General features: G+C 32.4%; 1 protein-coding gene across 1 annotated transcript in view; it reads left to right on the top strand.

Moving 5' to 3' along the window:
• The first annotated feature begins 11,740 nt into the window (after positions 1-11,740).
• LOC140443051 (calcitonin gene-related peptide type 1 receptor-like) overlaps positions 11,741-22,803 on the top strand; it is a 45,452-nt gene continuing 34,389 nt past the window's right edge. The window contains exons 1-4 of the mRNA XM_072534096.1: positions 11,741-11,904; positions 18,027-18,053; positions 20,411-20,587; positions 20,736-20,901. Coding sequence (XP_072390197.1) covers positions 11,842-11,904; positions 18,027-18,053; positions 20,411-20,587; positions 20,736-20,901 — 433 coding nt within the window. The 5' untranslated portion in view covers positions 11,741-11,841. The remainder of the gene's footprint in view (positions 11,905-18,026; positions 18,054-20,410; positions 20,588-20,735; positions 20,902-22,803) is intronic.

The following is a 22,803-nucleotide window of genomic DNA, read 5'->3' as shown; positions in this document are numbered from 1 at the left end:
TGTTGTTTTTTTTATTTCCTTTAAATTTTTAATACGCAATTCTATAAAACAGTATGAACTGGAAGATTATAATGAATAATGTATAAGAAATATTTACTTTTACCTCTTGTATTTATGTACAATACTGTCAAATTTGTTATTAAATATTATACAACCATTTGCAAATAAAAATGACACATTTATAAAATATACACAACATTGTTTAAATAAATTATCAAATATTGAATTTAATTTAAATAATATTTTAGTAAGTTTTGACATTAATAGTTTATTTACAAATTTGCTACAAGACTTTAAATATAATCAAAACAAAATTAGAGAATGATGATACATTGGCAACTAGAACAACTAGAAAATACAACTAGAGAGTAAACTTAATGTAAGGCCAAATACTTACCATGTCGGAATAGTATTATGAGGTTTTTTCCTCATGATTTACTATGGAATCACTAACAGAAGAATTTCATGTAATCAAATGAACTATCTCACAATAAAGTCGTCCCAGGAAAACAACTCAGCAATATTGGCAATATCATTTTTAAGTCGTCTACTTTAAAATGTATAATATACGTCTAAATTGTCAATATGAAAGATTCAGGTATAATTGAATTATTCAAAGAATTTTTCACCAAGTAACAAAAAACCAAATTTGTTTAATTTATTAATGTTTATATTTTGAGAACGATTTCCGAAGTGAAAATTGAAACATCAAAAATAAACTTATTTTAAACTTAAATTGTGGCTTATTCCCAATAAAAATAGTACCTCTATCGATTTCTGGGCTTATTTTTAATAAAATAGTTTCCACCCCCGAGAAGAAGTGACATCCACCCCAAGGTAAAAACGCAAGTTGGCACCATATCACTTTTGTTTCTTGAGGTATCTTCTAACTACTTACCAAGTTTAATAAAAAGTGATGGACGAAATCGGAGGTGGAAACCTTCAGTGACAGTACTATTAACACATTCGTTGCCGCCAACGCACCTCGCGCGTTGTCGGAAATTTGCCTCATGTGCCACCAAAGCACCTGGCGCGTTTTCGAGAGTTTTATGTTCATTGGTCATAATATTAGCCGGCTTCGCAGATACAGACTATGTTGTCTAAGCTAGTTCTAGTGATGAATCTTCAGGTAGTTTTAACTGTCAAAATTCAGCACCTCCTCGAGTTAACCCTTCTCCATCTCCGCCAACAACACCAGTCTTAGAGATCAAAAATTCGATTGAGAAGTCATTCATTGAGCCTCAAAAGATTAGTTTTAATTTCCATAAAAATCCTGGTTTACTTGTTAACGTAAGTAAAACAATCGATTTTTCTCACTTGTTAGCAACTGATGATTTTTACAATGAACTTTTTGCCAAAGCAAATGCACATGCTGTCGAATTATTGTGTCAAAGTTCCGGAGTTAAATCAAGAATTGCATCTTGGAAAGATATAACTATTGACGAATTAAAGAAGTTTTTTAGTTTGCTGTTTCATATGGGAACAATTCGAGTAAATAGACTTAACGATTACTGGAAAAAGCGCTATCTCTTTAATTTGACTGCATTTTTAAAAATTATGGGCCGAAACAGATTTCTTCGCCTTTTAAGAGCTTTCCAATTCGAAAATCGCCAAAATCAAGTCACTCGAACACAAATCGGAAAAATTAAGAGAATGAATGCCGTTTATTGTACCAATAAAGAATTGTCATTTGATGAATCCATAATCCTATAGAGAGGCCACCTAAGATTCCGGCAATACATCACAGGGAAACAACACAAGATTGGTGTAAAGCTGTACTCACTATGTGAGCCGAATGGGCTGGTATTCAAATTAGTTGTCTACTCAAGTTCAGCTGATGTACAGTTAGAAGGTTCACAACAAACTGAAAAGCTGGTTCTATATTTATTAGAAGAAAAACTTGGTGCTGATCATGCGGTCTAGATAGACAACTTCTATAATAGTGTCAATCTCACTGAGACTTTATTGAATAACCAAACATATGCAACGGGCCCACTAAAGGATAATCGAAAATAAAATCCGCCTGAAGTTTTAGCAAATAAATTGAAAAAAGTCAACCAGTATAATTCTCGATGTATATGTGTCACAAAGTAAAAGGACCGTAGGGAGGTGTTAACCATATCCAGTGAATTTAATGGTAAGAAAATACGAATAAACTAGGTCAGGTGAAGCAGAAACCATAACTCATAAATAAGTATAACGACAGTTGCGAGCATAAAACTCTTATTTGGGATAAGAAAGTTGCTATTTATATGTGCCAAATCATGCTCTTGGATTCATGGTTTCTATATAACGGCAATAGTTCAAACAAATTAAACTACTACGATTTTCGGCATCCCAAGATTTCAAGTATAACTGCCAGAATATTGCCCCAAAAGTGAAAATGGAAAGGAGAAAAGAAGACGATGTCAGGTATGTTGGTCTAATGGTAAAGTCAGAAAGGATTCCGTTTACTATTGCTCTTAATGTCCTGAAGGTTCCGGAGTAAGTCTAACTCCATGTTTCTGTATATTTCATGCAAACCTATAGTAGTATATAGCAGGTAGTTTCAGTTATTTTGTATTAGAATAATATTTTCGTTTGCATTTTTATTACGGGATATGTACGGGATGCAATAAAACACCTAAACAATAATAAATATCCAGGAAGTGATGGTATACCCGCGGAACTTATTAAATGTGGAGGTGCTACTCTGACTAATCATATATATAAAATCATACTGAGAGCCTGGAATAAGGAACAAATCCCGGAAGAGTGGTGTATTGGGATCATTTCCCCCGGTGCACAAAAAGAGTGATCAATTGGAATATAGAAACTATAGGGGAATAACCCTCCTTAATATAGCATACAAAATATTTTCGAGTATTTTATATGGTCGCCTGAGTGCATATTCAGAGGAGCTTCTTGGCGAATATCAAAGTGGTTTTAGGCCTGGTTAATCAACAACAGACCAGATTTTTGTGCTAATTCAAATACTGAAAAAAAAACCAATGAATTCAATATCGACATATATCATATTTTCGTAGATTTTAAATCGGCCTATGATAGTGTCCTAAGAAATAAATTGTATGAAGCCATTGATAAATTCCACATCCCCGATAAACTGATAAGATTGGTTAAGGCTACAATGTGTAAAGTTGTTTGCAAAGTCGAAATACAGGGCGAACAATCACAGGAATTTGAAACGCATGTTGGGCTGCGACAGGGAGATGCGCTGGCGTGTCTCCTTTTTAACATAGCTCTGGAAAAGGCAGTCAGGGATTCCCAAATAGACAACAGAGGAAACATTTTTAATAAATCATCCCAAATTTTGGCATATGCAGATGATGTTGACCTAGTTGCCCGCACAACACGTAAGCTAGAAGAAATGTAGGAGAAAACTAATATAATGGCATTATCACCCAACAATAGATCCAGAAACATCGGCCACCAACTCACGGTTGATAACTCTACCTTTGAAGTGGTGGACAAATTCATATACTTAGGCTCCCTGATAACCAAGGAGAATGTCATGACGGAAGAAATCAAGCGAAGAATAATCCTAGCAAACAAATGCTATTTTGGTCTGCGTAGACATATGAGAAGCAGAAACTTAAGCCAAAAAACAAAAATAACCATATACAAAACCCTTATACAATCAGTGTTGACATATGGGTCGGAGACATGGACCATTTCCAAGGCAGATAAAAACCTCATGCTTATAAACGAAGGATCCTGAGAAGAATTTTTGGTTGCATCTGTGAAAATGGTGTTTGGAGAAGGAGGTAGAACTACGAGATATATCACAGATACCTATTAACATATATTTGGTGATAAAGACGTAGTATCCTTTATAAAAATAGGAAGACTAAGATGGGCAGAACATCTGGCAAGATCACAGCAGAACAACCCTCCTAGAAGAATCCTTATGCCACAACCTGTGGGAAGTAGAAGTAGGGGTAGGTCAAAACTCAGATGGAATGATGGTGTAGATGATGATGGTAAAAAAATAGGCGCAGCAAACTGGCAACATTTGACTGGCGTAATAGACTTGGGAACGTCGAGGCTCTTTCATAGAGCTGTATAAATTGTAATATTACCCAGTGCCCACAACGCGCCTGACGTGTTTCTTTTTTTCTGTAATATAAATTGATAAAAACTAAGATAAAATACTATTCTGAGAGGTTATTATGAAAGAACTGACAGCTATAAAAAAATAAAACTGGCTCACGGGTATAACTCTCCCGTCCAAGTTGGCAATGAATGTGTTAATAAAATAGAAATCAACAAAATACATAGTTAGGAAAAAGTTCAGAGAATATATAAGAAAGTACAAAATTAAACAGTTAACTGAAATGTTACAAAAAATAAAAAAAATAAAAAAAATAGATGTTAGAAAAATTATAAATATAGAGAAAGACGGAATAATAATAATGTGTGAAGGACAATCCGTAATAAAAATGCCAAGTATTCACAACACTTGGTTAAATGTTGCTAAGTATTATTATTTAAAAAAATAAAATACATAGATCAATAAGTTTTTTATTATTGTTGTAAAAACTATTTATAAAGATTTGCTGGTGGTGTATTTGGCTTTGTCGTTTTTGCTTCGTTTCGATTTTCTCTGTATATTTCTTAGTATCAAAAAAATATCAATAAAGAAATCCTAAATTCAAAATTATCTACTAATCAAGATAAAAGTTATCTTAAAATAATTCTACAAACTATTGATCATATAATGACGCATTTGCTTTATCTCAATTTTAATAATAGTTATTCTTTTCTGAGGAGAAATCAAAAACTGTGTGATAAAATATTAAATTGATAGCATATTATAGCATGTTACATAGATTAATAGAAATTACCATGTCAAAAAACAACTTCGCGATAGAATTGAATATCATTAAACAAATAACAGTAAACAATGGCTACAAAGAATAGACAACAAACCAAAAACTGCATAAGAAAGCCCTGAAATTAGTCTTTCCACCAACAGAGAAAAAATCCAGTACTTTCTGCTCGATTACATATACAGGCAAGATATCATCAAAAATAGCCAAACACATAAAAAAGAAAGGAATTACGCCAGCTTTCAGAACAAACAACAACTTAAGCAAATATATTAAAAACAACAAGAGCCAAAAGAAAAAGCACTTATAGTTTATCTCAAAATATATCGTTTTGACTTTCCCGTCGTTAAAGGATTAGTGGTATTATCGCCATTATTAATAGACAAATACGTTTTAAATTTCTACCTGACCGCTCAGGGTTGAATCAGGTACGGCTAATGTAATCAGTCATTAAAAATCTCTACTTGCTACTGTGTGTATAGTATATTAGTGAAGATTGTTCGTAACAAATATGTTTCGTCCACGGAAAAATAATCGCTCGAGATCTACTAAACATAATCAAAAGCATTTGTCATTCGACGCAAAAAAATAGTTAAAAATGTGTGTCATACTTTAATAGATAGGGGCCTAATCAAACAGAATGTTGTGAAAAGAACATATTTACTTACAAAAACGTCGATATCGTCAACAAAGGCTATTGTAAGCGAAGAACCATTGACAAGACGAAAAAAAGTAGTACGCTAATAATTATGCTCGAGAAGATAATGCGATTTTATCATCGTGTGTAATACAACATTTTTTTCTATAGCAAGACTTCAAGTTCAGGTGAAAAATATATTTTCAAAGAAAATTGTAATTTTTAGCACAAAAATCGCAATTGTGTTGCTCCGTTGCTAGGGATATGAATTACTCTGTCAACAAATGTCAAACAAATGTTACGTTTTGGTTTTTGCGGAGAATATTGTTGCGTTTTGTGTACAAAGTGAATAAATACGAAATGGACGGAAAAGAATTGACACAAGAAAAGGAAAACCTGCCATCAGATGTAGAAAATGCAACGTTGGAAGCAGAAAGTTTATTGTTGCCACAAAAATCTAGGATGATGTATGAGAAAGAATACCAGTCTTTTAAAAAGTGGAAAAGCATTAAGAATATCAATGGCGTGAGTGAAAAAATACTTCTGGCGTATTTTTCTGAAAAGTCGAAGAAAGCGATGCCATCGTCATTATGGTCGTATTATTCGATGCTGAAGCGTACGTTGTTGGTGAATGAAAATTGTAACATTTCTAAATTCAGCAAGTTAACCACCTTACTAAAAAACCTAAGTGGAGGATACAAAGCTAAAAAGTCCAAAATCCTGGAGTCAGATCACATTATTAAATTTCTGACAGAAGCTCCTGATAACGTCTATTTGTTGATGAAGGTTATTGCTATTTTTGGTGTGCATGGAGCGACTAGGTCCGATGAATTGTACAAGTTAGAAGTTTTTAACGTGGACGACAGAAAATCGGTGATAATCGTTTCATTATCTGATACTAAAACCAAGCAGGAAAGGTCGTTTTGTATTACTGACAAGAAAAGTGGACTGAGTTTCTTGGAAATTGTGAGAAAGTATATTGCCTTGCGCCCCAAAAACGTACCTCACAGTAAGTTTTTTGTAAATTACCGACAGCAAAAGTGCACTACTCAACCGGTGCGGTGTGGATTAACACTATATATAATATCCCCAAGAAGATTGCAGATTTTTTGAAACTTGCAAATTCAGAAATGTCCACGGGGCATTGATTCCGTCGTTCTTCAGCTACTATGTTCGCAAATTCTGGAGCTGGTCTAGTAAAAGTTAAACGTTTAGGTGGATGAAAATCGTCATCTGTTGCAGAATCTTATATTGAAGAGTCAATAAGCAATAAGATTGCTGTATCCAAGTGTATACTTGGCGGACCAGAAAATCAATCCAGTACCTCGAATCAAGTGTTTAAGCAAACAAGTACAAGTTGTGATGCTCCAGAAATAGATATTCCTCATAACGTTAATTGTAAAATTTCAGTTGTTTTTAATCCTTAATGTGTTTGAATTTGTAAATTTTATTGAATAAAAAAAAGTTAAAACATTTTATCTACTCTTGCTGTTAAAGTGTCACTTTATCTACCCTTGCGGTTAAAGTGATACTTTACCTACTTAAAACAGTTGTTATAGCAACACTTTAACATTAGCTATTAAAAAAAATTATTTTATCTGTTTGCAATATTCGGAAATGATGCGATACTTATTTAACTGAGTATATAAACATAAACAAAAACTACCTTCATACTTATTTACAACATTACCTACATCTAAAAATACTAATAGAAATCTAAAAAAAACTTAAATTTTAGTATTTTCTTGACCATAGTAATTTATTTATTGGACTGACTCATTTATTTTTACAGGACGTCGATATAAAATTATGAAAAAAGATGAAAACCTCAAAGAATGTAATAATCTCATTAAGAAATTTTGTATGTTTATTTTTGCCGAGGTAAATTTGTTGATAATAAAAACAATATATTGATCTATTGGTATAGGTAACGTCCATCGGCGTCTCTTTGAAGAGGTTAGAAGGGGTTAATACGAGGACGCTGAATTCAATAATTTTAATCATTTTTAAAAGTTATATAGCGCTTTCTAGTAATTTTCAACTAAAATTTTTAAGCTTATACAATCTTCTAGAAGAACAATTCTAGAATGCAAAATTGAAAAATTTGCCGTTAATGAACCGTGGAAGATTATCCATGATTTCAAAAGCTTTTTTAATAATATGTACTAATATTACTGAGTAGCCAAGAGAACAGGCTAGTTTTTAATCCAAATTCGGTACACCTGCAACTTACAGTACATAAAAATCTTGATTAAAAAATCTGTAAAACACAATAGACACCTAATTCTAAGGTTTTTAGACTTCCATAAAACGTTGGCTGCTATCGAACTACCCGCAAGCAATTCTAAGGAAAGGAACGAAGGAAGGAAGAAAGAATCTCTTATTGATGATAGATACAACACCAACATTGGTCTAGGGAAGAGAAATGAAAGGGGAGAAAGAATAAAACTATTTGTAGAGGAAGAAGAATTTGCAATACTAAATGCGTTCTTTAAACTACTACCAAAACGTTTGTATACTTGGGTCTCTCGGCAAGATCAACCAGGAAACATAATAAGAAATCAAATTAATTGCAAAATGGATGCCTCCCAGTTAAAAGTTACCCCGTTACTATAGTTTATTTTTATGAACGAGAGAGTAATTAGCATAATTTTAACTGGTAGCTCCGACCACTCCATGGGCGTGCTCAAGATTAATTGAAAAATTACTTTGAATAATTGTAAAAAATAAATGAATTATTTCAGTGTTATAAAGTGTTATGTGTATGTAAACAAAAGTGACCTCTTTTATCACACACTATATTAGAACTGACTGGCCTACATTAAAAAGGGTTTTAAAAAATTCACATTTTTTTTAATTTTTAAAAATTACAAAAGAGAAAAAGAGTTTTTAAAACCGTCTAAGGTATGTTAAATAGATGAATAAAAATATTAATATAAAACTTACAACTTGTTACAAATCCAAATCAGATTCAGAAGATGAACTTTCAGAACCAAGATTTATAATAACTGGCTCGATCATTTAATCAGTAATATTGTCCAGCTTCCACATTTTTTCCTCTTCTTTAATAGTGTGATTTACTGCCTTTTCCCCGTTTTCAGGTTTTACATTATTTACGGCCTCCAAAAACAACTGTTTAACATCATGAATTTTAAAAGTGGTATTTTTTCTTGAAACTTCACTCTTTATCTGTGCCCATACCAGTTCAATCGGGTTTAATTCACAATGATATGGTGGGGATCTAAGTACTGTCATTCCACGATTTTTGGCAATTTCATCAATTTCGTATTTTTTAAATTTTTCTTTATGAAGGGCACACAACGAATAAAGTTCCTTTCTTATAGATCGGGGATGGTACGTAATATTTTTTGAACTCAGCCAATTCTGCAAGTCTTTTTTTAACCACTTGGTTGTGGGCAGTCCTTCTATAAGTCTGGAGTGATAACTTGCATTATCCATTACTATTACACAGTTCTTAGGAAGAAGATCTATCATTTGTTCGAACCATTCTTGAAAGACATCAGCGTTCATGTCTTCATGGTAGTCACCGGTACGAGTTGATTCAAAAGTTAATAAACCACCTTCAACAAAACCGTCTGAACTGCCAATGTGTACTATTATCAGCCTGCGTCCCTTTCCTGATGGTGGGTTTAAACCAGTAGATAAGTTATTTACAAAAGCGTGCCTTTGACTTGTAACAGTTTCATCCTGCCAAAATTTATTTGGTGTATGACCCTCGTTGATCCATGTTTCATCAAGATAAAATATTTTTCTTTTTTGGTTTCTCATTTCCTTTATGGTTCTTAGAAAATGTCTTCTCCATATGACAATATCGCTTCTTTCTAATAAAATAGACTTTCTGGGATTCTTTTTCCAGCGGAAGCCTATTTCTTTTAAAAGTTTCCATAACGTACTTCGACTCATTTCTGGGTAATCCTTATCATCTCGAACTGAGACAAGAACTTTATCCAATGTTGGAAATTCTTGTCTAAAGAAGAATTCATGCACTTTCCGTCGAAGTCCTTCTTTAAAATGATATTCTATTTGAAATTTTGGTTTCCCTGGAGCATTACGTGGCATTTGAAAACTACCACATTTCTCTTCTTTAATAACTCTGTAAATCGTAGATTTCCCAACACCAAGTGTACTGCTAACTAACTCAACGGTCTCATCAACACTTTCACATAAACGTTTGTCTGTAAATGATTTAAAACAATTAAATATTAATGTTTTTTCATTAACTGTTAGAGGACCAATTTTTCGGCGTTTACACGGCACTTATAAATTTTCCATAACACTAGTATACACAATAAACTACACCTTGCAACTGAAGTACCTACTTTTAGTGAACTGTTAAGAATTTTGAATACGCCACTTGGACCTTCCTACAAAATGGAAAAACCCACTATCACATTTTCTGTGGAATAAGTTTAGAAGGTAATTATCTAGTCAATTACTGTCGTAGATTCCTGGAATTAAAGAATTAAATGTTTGATTGTTGAAACCCTTACTTCGTGGAATGCACTCATTTCAGATAAAATAAAACGTTTTATTTTATCTAAAGAATTAAACTTTATTTTGCAAATAGGTAGGTACTTATTAAACTTTTATTGGTTATATATAACCAATAAAATAAACATCTTACATTTCTTGCAAATTCATTAGTACCTGTTAACCTCCATCACTCCGACACTGGCAACCTTATTTAGGGATTAGAAACCGTCACAACTATTGTATTCTATTCTGCTCCAACCTTTATACCTGGTGGTCATACTCAATTTAAAATTGTTTTCCTATATACTTCTGTAAACTTGTTGACAAATATCTGTTTTTCATTGAGTCACCCGTATCAACAGTTTAGGGATTTGCATACATAATTTATTGTTTTATTACTCTCTCATACATAAAAATACACTATAGTATCGCAATAAACGGTACCCAACTCAAAAAAGTAAGCGAATACAAATACTTGGGAACCCTCATCAATGAAACAGGTGACCAAAATCACGAGATAAAAAGACGTATTGAAATTGCCAGGTCTACCTTTATAAAAATGAAAAAATTATTCTGTAATCGTGATATTAGTATTCAGCTACGAACTAGAATTTTAAAATGCTATGTATTTAGTACTTTGCATTACGGTGTTGAGGCATGGACTCTTAAACAGAGGAATGTTAAAAACCTTGAAAGCTTTGAGATGTGGTGCTACCGCCGTATACTAAAAATAAGTTGGGTGGATAAAATTACAAATGAAGAGGTAATACGCAGAATAAATAACGATCCAGAAGTTATACTGAATATAAAAAAGAGAAAACTTGAATACTTAGGCCACCTGATGAGAGGACAAAAGTACACATTCCTACAAAATATAATGCAAGGAAAAATCCATGGACGCAGAAATCCAGGCCGTAGAGGAATGTCCTGGATAAGAAATTTAAGAGAGTGGTTTGGCTGTACCACTAACGAATTATTCAAAACAGCTGTAAATAAAATTAGAATCGCCCTAATGATATCCAATCTCCGATAGGAGAGGCATTCAAAGAAGAAGTCATAACTTTGCCTATTATTATTAATATATACTTTTTTATTTCGTTCTTCTTATAGTTGTTAATAAACACATTTTCTCATTCAAGTAACTTGTAGTAATCTTTATTGAACCCTTATTTCAGTTGATGGGAATAACAAAAAAATTGCCAGTTTTGTATTTGCCTTAATTAGTCTTGAAAGACAAAATGTTGATGTGCAATAGTGACACAACTCAAAATAAGGGTTGAATTTAAAAGTCTGTGTTACAATTCATTAAAGGCTACTTAACGCTCTCCCAAATAAACCAAAATTTATTTTTTTTTTCAAAAATCCCAATCCATGTAGTAAAACAAATAAGACAACATTATTGGCACATAAACTTTAAACCCCTGTTTTAAAAAATTGCCAGTTTTTGTGTTGTGTCACTATTGCATACAGCCGACGATATAAAATAGATGTAAACTATGGAAGCAAATTACAGATAAAATAAATCTCATTTATTAAACAAAGTCGTTAATCGCATCTTCCTGCTTTAATATGTATTTTCCTTAAGGGCGTCTATGATCCACTTAATGATATACCGAACCTAAAAATAGTTGAAGTCCATAAACGATGTTTACTCCTTTGAAAATTCGTTAAGGAGTGCGTACCGCAATATAAACCGGTGATTACTTTCAAGCCGTCGCCGTCGCGTCGTTTTTATCTCAAAGCGAACGGGTATCTACAATTCGGATGTAGGAGCTCAGAGAAAAAAACAAATGATAAGATTCCGCGAATATCAACAGTAATTATGTTTGACTAGATAAGATTGGAGGATTTCTTCATTAAAACTGATTTTTGTGAGAGAGTATGTGGTGTTTAATGTTATTTCGAGTGGGATTTTGTGTCTTATTTTTTATTCAGATAACATTAGTAAGTACACAGATTTTTTTATACTGTACATTAGGTGTAAACTTTATAAAAATTAAAAAAATATATATTTAACCCTGAAAATACCGCATTTTTGGGATGACACGTGATAAAAGTGAAGTTTTAAGACACCATAGGTTTTTACTACAAAATACAATAAGGTTTTTTTAAACACCAATAAAATGCTAAAGAACAGTACAATATGTTCAAACAATACCAATTAGCAAATTGAATCAGTAATTTCAGAAACAACATGAGTTAGAAATTATAGTTTTGAGTAAATTAAAAAAACTGTTCTAAAGCGCTGTAAGAAAAACTGCTTTAAAATTAATTGTTGCAATAATATTTCACTATCCTGTACATTATGCATTACATATTTTTTGTAAAAATTGTTTTTTCTTAAGTCATATTACGATTTAAAAAAAAAGTGACTTATGTTGTTTCAGAACAGAAATATTTTTTTTTTAAATTTTATTGGCTGTCAAACAAAGTATAAGCATAAATCTTCATTAATTGCATCAGTAGTAGGCCACTGCATAATCTCTTCAAAAAATGATCTTTTTTCCTCTGTAATGTTGTCCAAGAGCTTGCTTATATCTTCAATTTTTTTCATTAATTGGTACTTTACCATCCGGAAAGGCCAGAACTGTTGGTAAAAATGGAATTCTATCACTTATTTTAAGTTTAAAGTTGTTAGTGATGAATCCATTAATATATTTCGATACTGTTACAGTCCGTAGTTCGTTTGAGAATTAAAAAAATTGGGAGTAGTTTGAAATCTAGAAAGTGATTTTTTAATCCTTTTCTTTTCTGCCCATTGATTCGGTAGACAAACACGTTTTTTTTTGTAATGTTTAGGTCACCACTTTCTAAATTTAAATATATTTGATGTTTGAAGCATTATAACAAGAAACATTATAACAAGAAACTTTTGTGTCATGTAGACTTTACTATCATCTCTGTATATTCTTTTGGGTGGTAAATACGGTCAAAGTTTTTGATGACTTTTTTTATTGCCGCAAAGTTTCTATCGTTCGGCAAAAAAGAATGACCACGTTGTAGAAAGTACTGGTTTTACAGTATGAGTTCGGTTTTGACCGGCACAGCTGTCAGAAAATAAGTGAAGATGTTTCACAATAGTAAGCACTTCAGACTTAATATAATTTATAATTATACGATTATATATGACTTATAAGAAATTAAACAACTTCATTGGGACCCTTTCTGGTCTGACCCTCGTGGTAGACATAAAACAACCCTTGTTTTTTGCATATTGTGAATTCCAAAGACGTAGATTAGTTGACGTAAGTAAAAGGTTGTTGGTAAAAAGGTAAGTTGAAGATTTTGCATATAATCAAACGTCAGGTCACATACAGTGGCATCTGTCTTGCATATGTCTGCAATTTCTGCCATTTTATTGTAGAACTTCTTTGTACGTCTTTTAGGTACAAATAATTCCGCAACGGCCACGCGCTTCGCTGTCTCGTTTAAAGATGGATTCTTAATCTTATATACTAAAACGCTAAGCCTTTTTCTTGTCCACCACTTTACTCAAAAACCATATTAGATAATTAAAATATTTTTTCGGAATATTATTAGTATTACGTATGGGATTGTCAAGATATACTTTTGGTACAAAAATTCACTTCCGGTTTTGAGATGACCGGAAGTTAAAATTTACTTTAAGTATTAGACCCCACAATGTATATATGGATCGAAAGGTCTCGTCGAGATGAATCTAAATATGTACTTCTGGTTGCGATCCGACACCGGAAGTGACCCAAAACGCTCATAAAACGTCAAGATAGAGCAAATCTGACACCGGATTCGTGATCAGCATGCAAAATTAACTGCTAAATGATAACATTGTATCAAAACACATTGTTTTCGACGAAATATTTCGTGATATTTAATACACTTTTTACTTGCATTATTATTGATAAATCTTATATACTAAAACGCTAAGCCTTTTTCTTGTCCACCACTTTACTCAAAAACCATATTAGATAATTAAAATATTTTTTCGGAATATTATTAGTATTACGTATGAGATTGTCAAGATATACCTTTGGTACAAAAATTCACTTCCGGTTTTAAGATGACCGGAAGTTAAAATTTACTTTAAGTTTTAGACCCCACAATGTATATATGGATCGAAAGGTCTCGTCGAGACGAATCTAAATATGTACTTCCGGTTGCAATCCGACACCGGAAGTGACCCGAAACGCGCATAAAACGTCAAGATAGAGCAAATCTGACACCGGATTCGTGATCAGCATGCAAAATTAACTGCTAAATGATATCAATGTCGACATTTGATGAACTAAAAATTGCATTCCGGTTTTGTGGTCGACTTCCATAATCCTTTTTTTTTACTTGCATTATTATTGATGAATGTTATGTATATTCTTGCTTATATTGTTTGTATTGATCTCTTAATTTTTCTCGCAAAATAAAAATTTCATTTAAAAAACTCAATGTCGAGTTGGTCCGCTAGTTTTTATTTCTAACTCTTCAGATACGCAGTAAGTGTCTACCCGTGGACGTCCAAAAGATAGAGAAAATTCTTCCGGAAAAATCTTTAGATAAAATTTATACTTCACTGAATTATTATTATTATCAGGAAATTTGACACAAAATGCTTCTCTTTCCCTGTGTAATGTAAAATCTTAGTGGGAAAACTCCCAATATTAATCTGTTCTATTAAATTTTCAGACTTAACCTTCTCTGAAATATTTTTTCCACGTTTATCTAGTGGTGCTTTTCCTTGTACAATAAGCTTAGAAATTCTTTGAATTCTTTTATGACTCACATTGTGAATTCTCATGAAAGCTTTTTTGCAATCAATAATTTTGCCACCCGAGCCTATCATGCACTAACTATTGTTATATCTTCTATTCTTTGGATTTTCATTTCGAGGTCACCTTTTTTCTATTTCACACTTTTCCGTAAGCCCGTAAGTATGAATCTAGTGCATTCTTGGTAAGCATACTTCTGAATTTGGCAAGTATTTCAGCCCGTACATCCGCATTAATTTTTTAAAGCACTTCAAGCGACAACTACAAAAAATATTTAATAATTTTACGTTTTAAAACTATCTTAACCTTAAAACTTACCGACTGTCTCCTCCTGGTTTTCTTGCAATTACAAGATTACCTTTAGAGTTTTCATATTCTGCCCCACACAGCTCAACTTTCTTAATTTTTAATTGTTTTGTTTACCTCTTTTTTTACTTTTTTCTAAATTCAGATCAATATTTGTGCCATTTATTGCAGCCATCTTGATCGTTTTGTTTACAAATGACAATTCCGCGCCGAAACAACATCAGTCGATGACTCATGTAGTTTTCGAATGGAATGGGTATTTATATTAAGCTGTAGTTCATTACAGCAAGTCGAGACTGATGTCTTTTCTGCTTAGAACTGTGCGTTCACGTATTTTTCATTTTTCCTAATTCAATTCAATTCAATTTTTCCTAACCTGAATTATTACTAAAAACTTAAGACTAAAGGCAAATACACTAATGCCCCTTAGGTTCTGTTAATTTATTGCACAAATATTAACCTGTACCATCACTTGCACTATACTCTGCTTCTCGTTTAACTACCTCGAAAGGTTTCTTTGTCTTGAGTCATTTACCCAGATCCGAGTTGTTGTGGAGCTGGACTGACGTGTTGAGAAAGTCGGTGTTCTTGACTCTTGGCAAATTGTTGAAAACAATTTACAAATATACAATTTAAAATTAATTTTACAAATTAATTTTAATTTTTCTAAGCAGAATACTATGTGTGACACAATCGAAAGCCTTAGTAAGATCTAAAAACGATGCAAGAGTATCAAGATATGTTTCAAACCCTTCCAAAATATTGCTAGTGAAATGATCAATAGCTAAAGTTGTAGTTTTATTTTTTCGGAATCCGTACTGGTTTATGGAAAACAGTTTTAGATTCAAAATGTAGATTAATTTGATTTTTTAAAATTCGTTATTAAACTTTTGATAAGATGGGCAACAAAGAAATGGGTCGATAATTGTTATAATCATCAATAGAGCCTTTATTCTTAAACAGAGGTACTACCTTTGCAGTTTTAAAAACTTGAGGATAAGTATTACAAGATATTGATTGGTTTATTAAAGTTATTAGAGGTTGAACAATTATATTTTCAATTGTTTTAAAAATTTTTGTGTTAAATCCATCAGGATCTTTGCTGTTACTATTTTTTATTTCTGTAATAGCTAAGTCAACTTCACTAAAGTTTACTGGCTGAAAACTAAAACACGGGATATTTTCCTGTGGTATATACTTTAAATAATCATCAAGAGTTAGCTGAGGAACCTCAAGTTCATTTATTACTCTCTCAGCAGTTGAGCAGAAGTGGCTATTAAAACTATCTGCCTTGAGTTTAGAATTATCAGTGAAAACATTTTTATGTTTGTTACCATTAATAAGTTTCCACATGGCTTGTTGAGAGTTGCCAGAATTTTTTATAAACTTATCATTTGCATTAATTTTTGCAAGCTTGATGGCTTCCCTGTACTCTTTTCTAAGTTTGATAATGGTACTTCTAGGTGCAGCAATGGGATCATTTTTATTTATTGCTATAATAAATTGAAGTCTCTCACGCATTTTTCTCAAAGTGTCATTGAACCAGTTTACTTTTTTACCTGGATTATTTTTATTCAGCAATTTCGATTTTTCTGGAAAAGAGATATTTATGGAATTTAATAACACATCAATTAGCATTTTAATATCCAAATTATAATTGTATACAAAATTAAAGTTGCAATTTAGCAAAATCTGGTTCAGATTGAAGAGTCCTTCATCTGTGATAGGTCTATAACAAACTCTGGTTGCACAATTTGTGGATGAGTAAGCTATCTGAAAGGAAATAGCTCTGTGGTCAGATGTGTGAGTGAGAGCCACAGGTTTTGTGGTACCATCAATATTTGCGAAAACATTATCAAGACATCTATTACTTCGAGTATTAAATTTAACTTTTTTTGTAATATTGTAAGATTAAAAAAAATTACAGAGAAAATTACAGAATCCCCTACAAAATCACTGTCGTCTTCTTTAAATCTATTAGTCTATAGTTGCTCAGATAACGTTTCGACATTATCCTCTGGTAACATAGGTAGACTGCTAACTATTGGAATGGCTGTATCAGAACAGAAATAGCAATCGTTAAAATGATTTTTTGGTTCACTCCATACCATTGGAACACTAAACTTTAAACATTTTCGTTGTACTTTTGTCCAATGTCGCAAGTTTTCAAGACAAGTTTTGCACACTACATGTGAAGCTCAGGATTTATCTCGATCTCCTAAATGAACACCAAAATAGGCCTGATATGCCCTTTTTATAAAATCACAAACTGATTTTCTACTTTGCTTTACAATGTACTCGCCACATATGTAGCAAAAAAACGTCCGGGTTATTCACACAGCAACGCCTACTTGTAGAAGTCATGATACTTAGTTGTCAAAAACAAACTCTTGCAACGAAACTTAAGTTCAAACTAAATTTTACAATGGAGTGCAGTCGACTTTATAGGAATTTATTAGGCCATTAAGGCCATTTCAGAGAAAATACTATTTACTTATCGAACAATAGTTAAGAAGCAATTAGCGCTAATTACAATGTATGGACATTTCCAATAAGTACACTTTAAGTGAAAGTCATTAGTATGCATTTCTCTTAGAATTTGTTAAATTTGTTTATAAACATATTGCAATTATAGTGCAGGAATATACAAAAATGTAAGAATATTTAAGTATTTGATGATTATGTGAGTTGATAATTTAATGAATATATTCGACTAATATTAAATGTATGTAAAAAGGTGAGTTTGATGAACTATACGTTATGAACATAGTGATCCTGCAGTGGGATCTTAGACTATTAGTAAATCGACAATAATGCATCGCCATTTTACTTTAAAAGTGTTTTATTGAATAATTGCCTTTTATTCAAAATGATTTAATTTTTACTGGTACACGAAAGTTCTTAGAATAGTGCATTTTTAAGTTATCGAAAAATTGTCAGACACCTAGCGGAGTCAAAGTCACTGAAATACCTTATTTTTCTGGACAAAAACAATTTACCAACTGTGTCTATTTGTTTTAGGCTCTTCCTGATGAATGTAGTCCTAGGGTAAGTAGACAACTTTGAATTATTAATTTTAATGAAAATAAAAACAATATGAAGTCACTTTCTTCTCCCAATCTTCTTTTGTTCTACCTTTATTGAAATTATCTACGTATATTTAATTTTCTCTGTGTTTACATCACCCTGTCTGTCTTAGCATATCATCACCACTCACCATCACCCACAATCTGATTCTTCCCTACTTCTACACCTTTATGCCTCATTTCTACACTTCTCTTTCCACGTCAACATTTCTCAAACTCTCGCTGTATGTTGCATTTTCGTCCTCCCTTTTATATTTCTCTCTCTCTCTCTCTCTCTCTCTCTCTCATACTTCTTGTGTTTCTGTTTTTTATACCTCTTTCTATCTCCCAATTTTTTGTAGCCTTGTTTATTCATTCATTTTTTTTACGTTCAAGGTGACCATAAAACGTTGATCTCCGTTTTCTCATGTTAATGACAATCAATGTCTTCCAAGTTTTTATATGTCATGATTATGGTTTTTCTTTCAAGTTTTTGTATTGCTCCTTTATTTGCCATATTTAAACATTGGGATGCATATAGGGCTAACTGCTTTAACGACAGAGTGTTAAGTCTAAAGATAAGCTTCTGCATTTGTACAGGTTTATGCATAGATGAAATGCACCTTCTAATTTTGAACATCTACTTTCAATGGCACAATGAACAATCATTTGTAATAAATATACTCTACAATATATTTAAACTTTTTTCAGTGTTTTTGACTTAACCAAAGCCTATACTGTGGTCTATTTGTTTACATTTATTGTTCCATGTTTCATGTTATCCCTTCAGTACTGCTTTTTTACCATCTTTGCATCATCTTGTATATCTTCACTGTACCATTCTTTTGTATTCCTTTGATCTATTATTTGTTCTCACAAGGCTTCTTTACCCGCTTCATTTATCTTATTCTGTAGAGGAATGCTGTTGACTCATATTTTAAACTATTTATATTATACCTTTTCTCACAAATTTCTCGATAATTTAAATTTAGTTTTAGATCATGTGTGTCATTAAAGTCTCTCAACTATCGAGTTAGAATCTATGGAGAAGCTATGAGCATATTAACGTGAGTATTAAAAACGGCGTAGGTAGGCGTGGCTAACGGTGATACCAATATGGCGGTAAGATCATGGCCGGACTCAATAATATTAAAACTACTATAAAAATATGACTAGTTATTCAGAAGATTTAATCATAATCTACAAAGTGCAATACATTTTTAATAAACTATGATTTATTTATCCTGCGGTAAACACTAAAAACACGATATATTATACATAAAGATAAATTAATACAGTCAAATACTATTAATTTATTCTCTGAAGTACGGGCCATTACTTTGTTTACATATTTGTATACTAACCTGTAGAACGTTATTCCTGAAGATTTTTAACATTGCTTCTGCCACTGCAACTACGTTGAGAACAAGAAACCATTATTATGCACTATCACAATATATTATTACAGTTTCTATAAAAGTATTATAAAACTAAAAATATTCGAAAATCAACAAACGTAAACAAACATATACGATCTGTCAAAAGTGTCAAAACAATATGGCCGAAGTGAGGTCGTTTTTAGTCACGTCCTCTCCATAGATTCTAACTCGATGCTCTCAACATAAAAATTTTCTTTCTGCTGCTGATATTATTTAAAAGTTGACTTATTTTTTGATCGTGGTCGTCACAGTTGCCGCTAAAGAATTTGGATGGTGCATACACCGCTATTCTCAGTATTTCATAATCTTTTGAGTTCGACTTTTATTATGCGTTCATTCACAGCATCCCAGGCTTTGACGCATATGGCTCTCTTATTTATAATGACTATATAAACGCCCGACTTTGCGCTCTGAACCTTTTTAGGATCACCATTTCTTTATTTACACTACTGTATAGATGTATATACTCATCATTTAATATTCCAGGTGCCAAAATTCATAATCTTTTTTCCTCTTTACTAGTAATTTTAACGTATAACTTTTTTATAACAGCAGGGATGCTGGCCCTACGTCTCAACCCCTCAAGTTGGAGGACCAGAGACTTTTCTATTAGGCTTATTCTATTAGTTTTAGGGCACCGGAAACTCGCAATCACCTTCTTCAATTAGCTACATAGTGTACTTTAATTGCATGCCAGACATTGTCTAGAAGTCAGGAACATGTATGTAGGTGTAGGATTTGCAGGGATGTTCTGATTCCGCGGGCATTTCTCAGAATTTTAGCATAGCAAAGACCTCGGTAATTTTTGATATCTCTAAGACCCAAACTTTTATATTGCATAAAAAGTTTAGAAAGTTTATGGCTTCTTCTAACATTTTTTATGTATCTTTTATCGTTTTAGTCACATGTAAGAAGTTGCTTGCTGAGGGAAAATCCCATAGATATAAGGCTGTGGAACTATTTTGCGGGTTATTTCTGTTACAAATATACAAATGAAGCCAGGCTGGACATCATATATAAAACTGTTTCTCACAATATATCGTGTGACGGTAACCTGACACCGATTCCCGTAGCACTGGTAAGTTACGCGTACTAATGTGTCAAATTTTTTTCGTTTTTTTCAGGGTCCAAGCACACTTCTTTCAACGTTTGCTTTTTTCGGTAGTTGGTTTCTCTTCTATGATCTCTATGTTAGTTATCATTAGCAATTCATAGTTTCATTTCAGGTAGAGGCAAATATAACAGCTAGCTATGACTATTCTGATAAAGACGACGTACGGTATATCAGAAGATCGTTTAAGACTGACGCGAATTTTGATAATTATATTTCTTGTTGCCAAGGAGCCGAACGGTGCTGCTATGATTACATGGACGACGTAAATGTTATTCCAAGTAAGTTGTATTTATTATCAATGTTCACTAAAACTGTATTTTTTTCGTATTAACTCCAACTATAATTACAATCTATCTAAATATAATATTATAAGTAATTTAACTGACTTTCAGAAAAGTGAACCTAGACATAAAATAATACAGATTGACAAACCTGGGAATCTACGGATGCAATTTGTAATATCACTGCACATTTTGCAATATCACAAAATAAAAATCAACTGTAAAATCTCATGGATCTCAATCGGCCACCAAACCCCCCTTTGTCCCTAGACAACAAGAACGTGATAAAAATAAAACCGCAGATTAACTTGAGTCCCTAGCTTGTTCTTTTTTATATCCGAAGCAGTTTTCTTTTTTGTAACATAATGAGATCATGGAATTATATTATCAGAAATCTGCTTGAGGCCTTTTCTTTAAACCCTTATTTCAAATGATGTATAAATAAAAAAACGGCACTGTGTTACACAATTGTTAATTATTAAATTAAGAACCTTTTAAAAAAAATTTAATTATTAGCCCTAATGCACAATAAGTTGCTAAATAAAACGCAGTCTTTTGGTTGTAAGTATTTTATATTCTTAAAGTAAAAATAACTAAGAAAATAAAAAAAAATTAAATGGCTCTCCTGAAAAGTTTGTAAAATATGACATTGTGCCCTTTACCCCCTGTACACAGACATACAGTGTGTAAAAGCCAAATGGAATAAATTCATTATTTAGGTTACTGTACATATTTATAAAAAATCCCGAAACACGTCAAATTTAAATTATAACTTGACATTCTTTAACGTGAAAATGCAACCCCTACCTTCAACCCCCTTAGAATGACAGGTACAACCCCCAATTTTTAAAATAGGAAGTGTAGGCTTGTGATATACCGTTTGAAAGGTCTTTTCATTCTCCATTCAAAAATGTTGTCGCTTTCAAGTTTATTAATATTAATTAACATAAAATAAATTAAAATCATGTGGTTACCGAAATTTGCTAAAATATACTCAAAACTTATTTACCGTTTAGGTCTTGATAATGAGAAAGTGAACAAAAACCATAGCAATGTGGTTTTTAGATGGTAACCATTAAAAAACTTTAAAGAATTTCCGTGACAACGTTATTTTAACACGCATTAGTAAATTGTTTTATTTAAGTTGTCAGTATTTTAATTTAAGTAAAAAGTTCGTTCAATTCAATTCTAAAAAATGGTTAGATTAACGGAAATGCATAAAATAACAGTTTTACAAATGATTGGTTACGGAGATAACACCCGAACACAACAGGAAGTAACTCGCCTATTTCATGAAAAATTTTCTAATTTACCGCCTATATCCCAAGGAACAATAAGTAAAATAGAGAAGCAGTTTCGCGAGTTTGGTCATGTAAGGCAGATAAAAAAAGCAGCTGCCAATGCACTGAGTGATGAACTCAAATTAGATGTGTTGCTTGAGTTTCAGGAAAATCCACATACATCGAGTAGACAGGCATCCACTACATTCAATGCTAGCCATACATCGATAGTAAACATATTAAAAGAAAATAAATTGCATCCCTAGAAGATGATACCTACACAGAAGCTCATGGAAGACGATTTTGATAGGAGAACTTTTTTTGTGAGCAAATGATGGACATGTTGGATAACAATATTATCCAATTAGAAGACGTTATGTTTTCTGATGAGTGTACCTTTTCACTTAACGGTCATGCTAATCGGCAAAATTGACGCTACTAGGCCACGGAAATCCTCACTGGATGAGAGAATAACACACTCAATACCCTTAAAAGGTTAATATTTGGGCAGGGATTGTAGGAAACAATATCATTGGTCCCTTTTTCATTGAGGGCAACTTGAATGGCAACAATTATTTGGCACTACTTCAAAATTATGTCATTCCAACGTTGGCAAATT

This window comes from Diabrotica undecimpunctata, chromosome 6 (assembly GCF_040954645.1).
Source record: "Diabrotica undecimpunctata isolate CICGRU chromosome 6, icDiaUnde3, whole genome shotgun sequence".
Taxonomy (NCBI): domain Eukaryota; kingdom Metazoa; phylum Arthropoda; class Insecta; order Coleoptera; family Chrysomelidae; genus Diabrotica; species Diabrotica undecimpunctata.
The sequence above is the reverse complement of the archived record's forward strand: the minus strand, read 5'-3'. Positions and strand labels throughout refer to the sequence as shown.